This window comes from Austrofundulus limnaeus, unplaced genomic scaffold (genome assembly GCF_001266775.1).
Source record: "Austrofundulus limnaeus strain Quisiro unplaced genomic scaffold, Austrofundulus_limnaeus-1.0 Scaffold20, whole genome shotgun sequence".
In the NCBI taxonomy this organism is placed as follows: Eukaryota; Metazoa; Chordata; class Actinopteri; order Cyprinodontiformes; family Rivulidae; genus Austrofundulus; species Austrofundulus limnaeus.
Genome location: NW_013952422.1, coordinates 2,633,115 through 2,638,785, shown reverse-complemented (window position 1 = coordinate 2,638,785; position 5,671 = coordinate 2,633,115). Strand labels below are relative to the sequence as shown.

Genomic DNA, 5,671 nt, shown 5'->3' with positions numbered 1-5,671 from the left:
ATATATAATTTATTAATGTAACTTGTTTCTTTGATTCAAGCGTATTTTCTAGAAGGATCCCTTTTGTTGTAACTTGGGTTATAAAAATAACAGCATCCAATCACCTTCTTCTTCATCATCCTCAGGGGGTGAAGGAGCCGTGGTACCAGGCCCAGCAGGGAGGATGTTTGGACTGGCTGTGGTTTTCCTTCTCTCTCTCTCTGATTCACTTTCCAAACTCACCACCTCATAAAGCGTGTCAGAGGCAGGACTCTTCCGTTCTTTTCGCTCCATCTGAAAAAAGAAAATGTCTGATCGACTAATTCAAGAGTTAACAAGGAGGGTCTGCGTTCTTGTGTAACATGGTGAGATTATTGTTTTAACAAGTTACGTTGMGCAGAAAAGTCACTGCATGTCAATGTTTTAAAAGTGCACCAAACAAATAAGCTTTCATTGTAACAGCAACTTAAAAWGGACCGTCTTTGGGCTATTTCCCGTGGGGAAAATGGATTCTTCTTCAGAAGACACCTGCTCAGATGTTCTTCAGACTTGTTCTAAAATAATCTATACAAATATTTTATTTGAATTTTGAATCTTCTGCCAAGTTTCTTTAAACAGAAACACTGTTTGTCACAACATTCAATCAGTAAAAGTAACCAATTTGAGATGATACAAACATGTCAACTSAAACCGAGTCTAAACTAAATGGACTTTTAGGAGACAAGAATTAAAATGTTTTAAAGTTTATGTTCTTCAACAAACATGGTTCATGTTGGAAACAGGGAGAGCTAAAAARGATTTTTGGAAGATATAAACCGACAGCATTTTCTGCTGTTTGACTCCAGAAACAAACCTGTCGCAGTTTAAGGTAGAAGGTCTCAGTGTAGCTACGCTTGCTGAAGGGCCAGAACAGCCTGTCGTTAGGAGAACACACTCTGACCCTGGTCTCCAGCAGAAAACGAACTGGTTCCTCCACCTCAGTAATCACCAGGTCCACTGCTGTCGTCATGTACATGAACTTATCTTTAAAAAAAAAACAAGAAAACATATTTAGAATCAGCCTCGATTAGTAACTCTAATTTCCAGATATAAGAATAATCAAACTTTCTWTTAGAATTCTGATGTTTCCATGTGGCTAAAAATTTAAACCTATCTGTCATATAATGGTGTGAAATGAGAGTGAATAAATAATCAAACAACCAGCAGATATAAACTATAGATCTAATATCCTGAGAACAATTATGTCTTATTTAAACCTTGGACACATTTCTTGGCTCTTACCTTTGGGCGTTTCCTCGTTCACAGCCTGGAACTGAGGCGTGTTGGGGTTCCAACTTCCTGTGATGATGTAAGACTTCCCGTCTGAGCTCTTTCCCATTGACTCCTGATGGAGCACGAGGAGGAAAAAGGTTGGCAGACACACAAAAACACGCGACTGCGCTTCCAATACACGCATGCAAGAATCACCCACCAGGTCTAACAGGTGCATGTCGCTGTTCTTCACATTTCTACCTGGGCTGAGCAGGAGGCCGAAACACCTGGAGAACACAAACCCAAACRTCGTTGCAAGACAGGAACAAACGTGACGGGATTTAATTTACATAAGAAAAATGGAAGAGAAAAAAAATGAGGGGCAGGGGAAACCAGGCAGAGAACAATAACTCTTTCACTATAGAGTACAACAAGTTTTGAAACATTACATAAATTACAGGAAATATTTTCCTGAACTGATGGTCTAACACAATCCAGAGCCTGAAAAAGACTAAACACATTCTTTCAGTCCTCACCTTCCCTGACATCATGAAACAATAACAAACCAAGGAGAAAATGGATGTCTGCTGAGAGTGTTGAAATCTAACGGATTTATTTAAGCCTGAAAAACTGACCTCTGAGACAAATGTGCCTTAATCACAACCCTGAAGCTGTCCCAAAACACTTAAAAACCTGGCGTACGGACGTGAAGATGTTCAACAGCGTTGTGTTCAATTAAAGCTGAGCGATTCCWCTCTGGAGTTCATTCGGATGAAGTTAAAAATGACAAACTGCAATAACTGTAGCAAACAGGGGGATATCCGCCAGTCTGACGGGTGAGCAGAGTCATGTCTTCAATATTTTAGTGTTGCAGCACAAATCTACAGTAAGAAAAGCCCGAACTCAAATCACACTGTGCCCTGGTTTGAACACTGACCTAGATTATTTCTATCAGCTTTAATGACATTTACTTCTAGAGTTTTATTGGTCTGAATAAATCCTCTCAAAGAACCACTGWTTCTGTATTAAAACCATAAATGTTACTTGACAACAGCGACATCATAGTGCTCAGATACAAAATCTTGATTTAACCCCTTCCGCAGCATTAAAGCAACAATATATGTGTTTGTGCTTTATTTTACCTCTCTATCGCCAGCTCTTTATTGGAAGTCTGCTGAATGTAGATGACAATTTTCTTGTCCAGTCCTGCACGAAGCTTGAAGCTCTGCTTGTCCTTGTCTTTTGCTACAGCACTGAAAATTAAGAAAAAAAAGGGAAAAATTCAATAGTTTTGTAGAAATCTCAAGTTTCACAGAAACACTAGATAGAATTACCGACAGAAATGTGATTGTTTTCATTAAATTAAATTATATTAGGAAAAATAACATGTAGATAACTTCCTCCTTTACAGAATTTACGACTTACTGGACATTGAGCCAGTCTTACCAAAATAACATATATTCTAGTTAGTTTAGAATAGATCCATTAATCAAAAATAAAAGCTACACAAGAGTCACGTTTTAAAAGGCTCTGTTCATGGTCCTGCTCTTGTTTTTTTCCTGTTCAGTTTTTTTGAAGCTGGAAAAGAACCAGGCTTTTGACAGAAACAGTAATCAACATTCTCCAAGCCTCCACAGACATAAATTTCAGATGAAATACAAAAAAGGGGAAAGAAAAATCTCTGAGCTGAGTAAGCCCAGGCAAAAGATAACATCCATCACTTTTGTAAGACAGTTASGTGAAATGCCCACACAGACCAGGTCACCTCTATCCTCTCTCTGACCATTCATAAAACACAGACAGAGCCGGGCACTTCCCGCTCAGATGTGAGCATTCAGAAATGAAGGTGGCAGGGTGGAACTTAAATATTAAATGTGTGAAAGATGTTTTTTTTTTAAACCAGCTACAAAGTTGATGTGCATCATCATCAATATTCATGCTTTATTTAGGTGAMTGCACTTAGTTTTGTTCTACATTTGTTCACAGTGAAGAAAAAAAAATCACTTTAATTCTAACAGTACAGAAAGTGCCATTAATAAAACAYGACAGTGAAGCTTATGAATCTGCCTCATGGAGATTACAACTACTATTGTTCATACCTTTTTAACAGATGGTGGAAAATGAGCATATTTTGTAATGAACAGGTAACATATGCTGTCATTTATGGAATTTTCCTGGATGAACTTTCCTTATTAAAGTTGGTACATTCCCTTTGAACATATGAAACAGCAGGATGTCTGGCAACAACTCCCCTGATCAAACAAGCTGAATGCGGTTCTCTCCAAACTTATGTAGTATCACTTTTTTTACAGTGCCAAAAGGAAAAGCTTCTCCAGCAAAGCTCATTCAAGTCAATGGGATGGTTTGGAGTGAACACTTTCTGTAGGATTTTTTGTAGTTTGGCTCAGAGGTGCAGACAGCCAGTCTGATGCAGCCTGTGAGGTGTCTGTCAGTCAGAGACCTCCTGTAATTTGACATAATTATTTTCATCTCAGTCATCTCACAGAGGTAAGTGGAGCCAAAGTAGGCACTCAATTTTATGCACATGTGGTGAGGAGAGGGAACCTCTCTCTGCTTTCAACTCCCCAAAACATTGTCCCTTGATCTGGCTTTCAGTTCTGTCATTTTGCAATTAAATTCATGCAAATCAAATAAATATGGAATTTGACTGCTATCTGCTCGACAACAAGGAGCTGAAAAGAGTTTGAGACAAATGCAGAAACGTCTTCCATGAATTTAACTCACTAAAACGGGAACTGAGCTCTGCTGTCACTTTTTCCAGATGTGCGCGGTACTCCTCCGGATGTAAAGCATCCTTGTCTTTGATGGTTTTAGATGGTTTTCCAAGTTTGGAAAATGCATCATCTTCCTGTTGTTCAGGTGTGTCTTGCAAACACAAAGATTGGCTTTGAAAGAATTCACTGCACTTGCGTGGGACAGGTGTTTGCTTTTTCACTGGAATTCAGTATTGAGGGCAGCTTCGCGGTTAAATCCGTCACAGATCCCAGATCAAGCAGCCATGCATCAGAAGGCAATTCTTTGTGCTCCTCATTCCTTGTTGACAGAAAGGTCCTTATATCTGAAAGCAAATCAGTGCATCTCTGCAGCAGTTTGCCACGACTCAGCCAGCAAACATCAGCATGGAGAATTAGGTCTCCATAAGCAGCATTAAGCTCATCCCTTATCGACTTGAATAAGAGGTGCTGAAAAGCTTTAGCTCCAATAGAGTTGATCAGTTTGACTACCAATGTCATGACATGAGAAAAGCCCAAGGCGTTCCTAACCAAAGCTTGTTAGAGAATCATACAATTGTCACTCATGTCTGGGAAAGCAGGATCATTGCCACACAGCGCTATAAACCCCAAGTGCGCATCCCACATCGCCAGCACTCCATCAGTAGTGATTGCTACCAGTTTATGGATTGCAATGTCATTTTAATGCACATATTTTTAAAACTTGTTAAACATATCCTCATGTCTTGTTCTGTCCTTCATGTGCAAAAGAGTGAGAAAGTCCTCCTTGCCTCCTGAAAAGCCATTTTCACAACTGCGAGTTGTACTGTGTTAATTACATCCAAAGACTCGTCCAGTTGTAGTGAAAAATATTCACAAAAGTGACGAGATCTTTAAGACCTGCCAGTCCATGTCCTCTGACGTGGTGATTCTACTCTTCTCGTCACAGTTGCAGGGCCGAGCGAGATACTCTTGATTGCTGCTCTGATTTCATCTTTGTTTCTGAAGTCACACAAAACTGTGTCTGCTGTGCCTTTAACTCCCCATTGGTAAATGGCTTCTTGTGTTCAGCCCAAATATGACTCGCACGCAGCGATGCTTCAGCTTTTTCTCGTACAACAGGTGCAACGAAGAGTGACTGCAGGGCTTCCAACTCCAGTGTTAGCTCCTCAACTTTATTAGCACAAATAGCACTCTTAAGTGGAAAGAGTTCCTTGAACATCAGATGGTTTGGGTTGTGGCACCACTCCAAATTTACTCTTTCACTCAGTGCTTGAGTCTGGTACATACACACAGCATGTCATGCATGCCTTTGACTAAAATACAAATAAATTCATCCTCACATTCTGGATGAAAATGGTATGTTTTTGACTTCTTTCATGGAGCCTCTGCCATTTTAGCTGCCTCCTACCTTGCAAAGATGTGTCTTGCAATTAGTGACAAAGTGGAGGTTCACTTGTAATACCGTACCGTACGATTATTTTTCTCGATTAATCGATTATTCTAACAACAAATCTAAAAGTTATTCTGATGTGAGTGCACTGGAAATTTAAAATGTTTTCATCAAATTAAGAAGAACAGTTCTTTAATATTGTAATATTTTCTTTTAATAGTTTTTTTCATGGACACAAAATATGCACTCTAGAGTCAATTCTTTAACAAAAAAGCTTTAAAGATTTAACATCAATATAAAATCTCAACCAAAGCAT

The 5,671-nt window shown here is 39.2% G+C and overlaps 1 protein-coding gene across 1 annotated transcript in view; it reads right to left on the bottom strand.

Moving 5' to 3' along the window:
• The window catches only part of rabgap1 (RAB GTPase activating protein 1), a gene marked incomplete in the record, with an annotated part of 67,046 nt that overhangs the window by 45,212 nt on the left and 16,163 nt on the right, over positions 1-5,671 (bottom strand). The window contains 5 exon segments of the mRNA XM_014003863.1: positions 105-273; positions 833-1,002; positions 1,261-1,363; positions 1,451-1,517; positions 2,373-2,483. Of these exon segments, the coding sequence (XP_013859317.1) occupies positions 105-273; positions 833-1,002; positions 1,261-1,363; positions 1,451-1,517; positions 2,373-2,483 (620 nt within the window).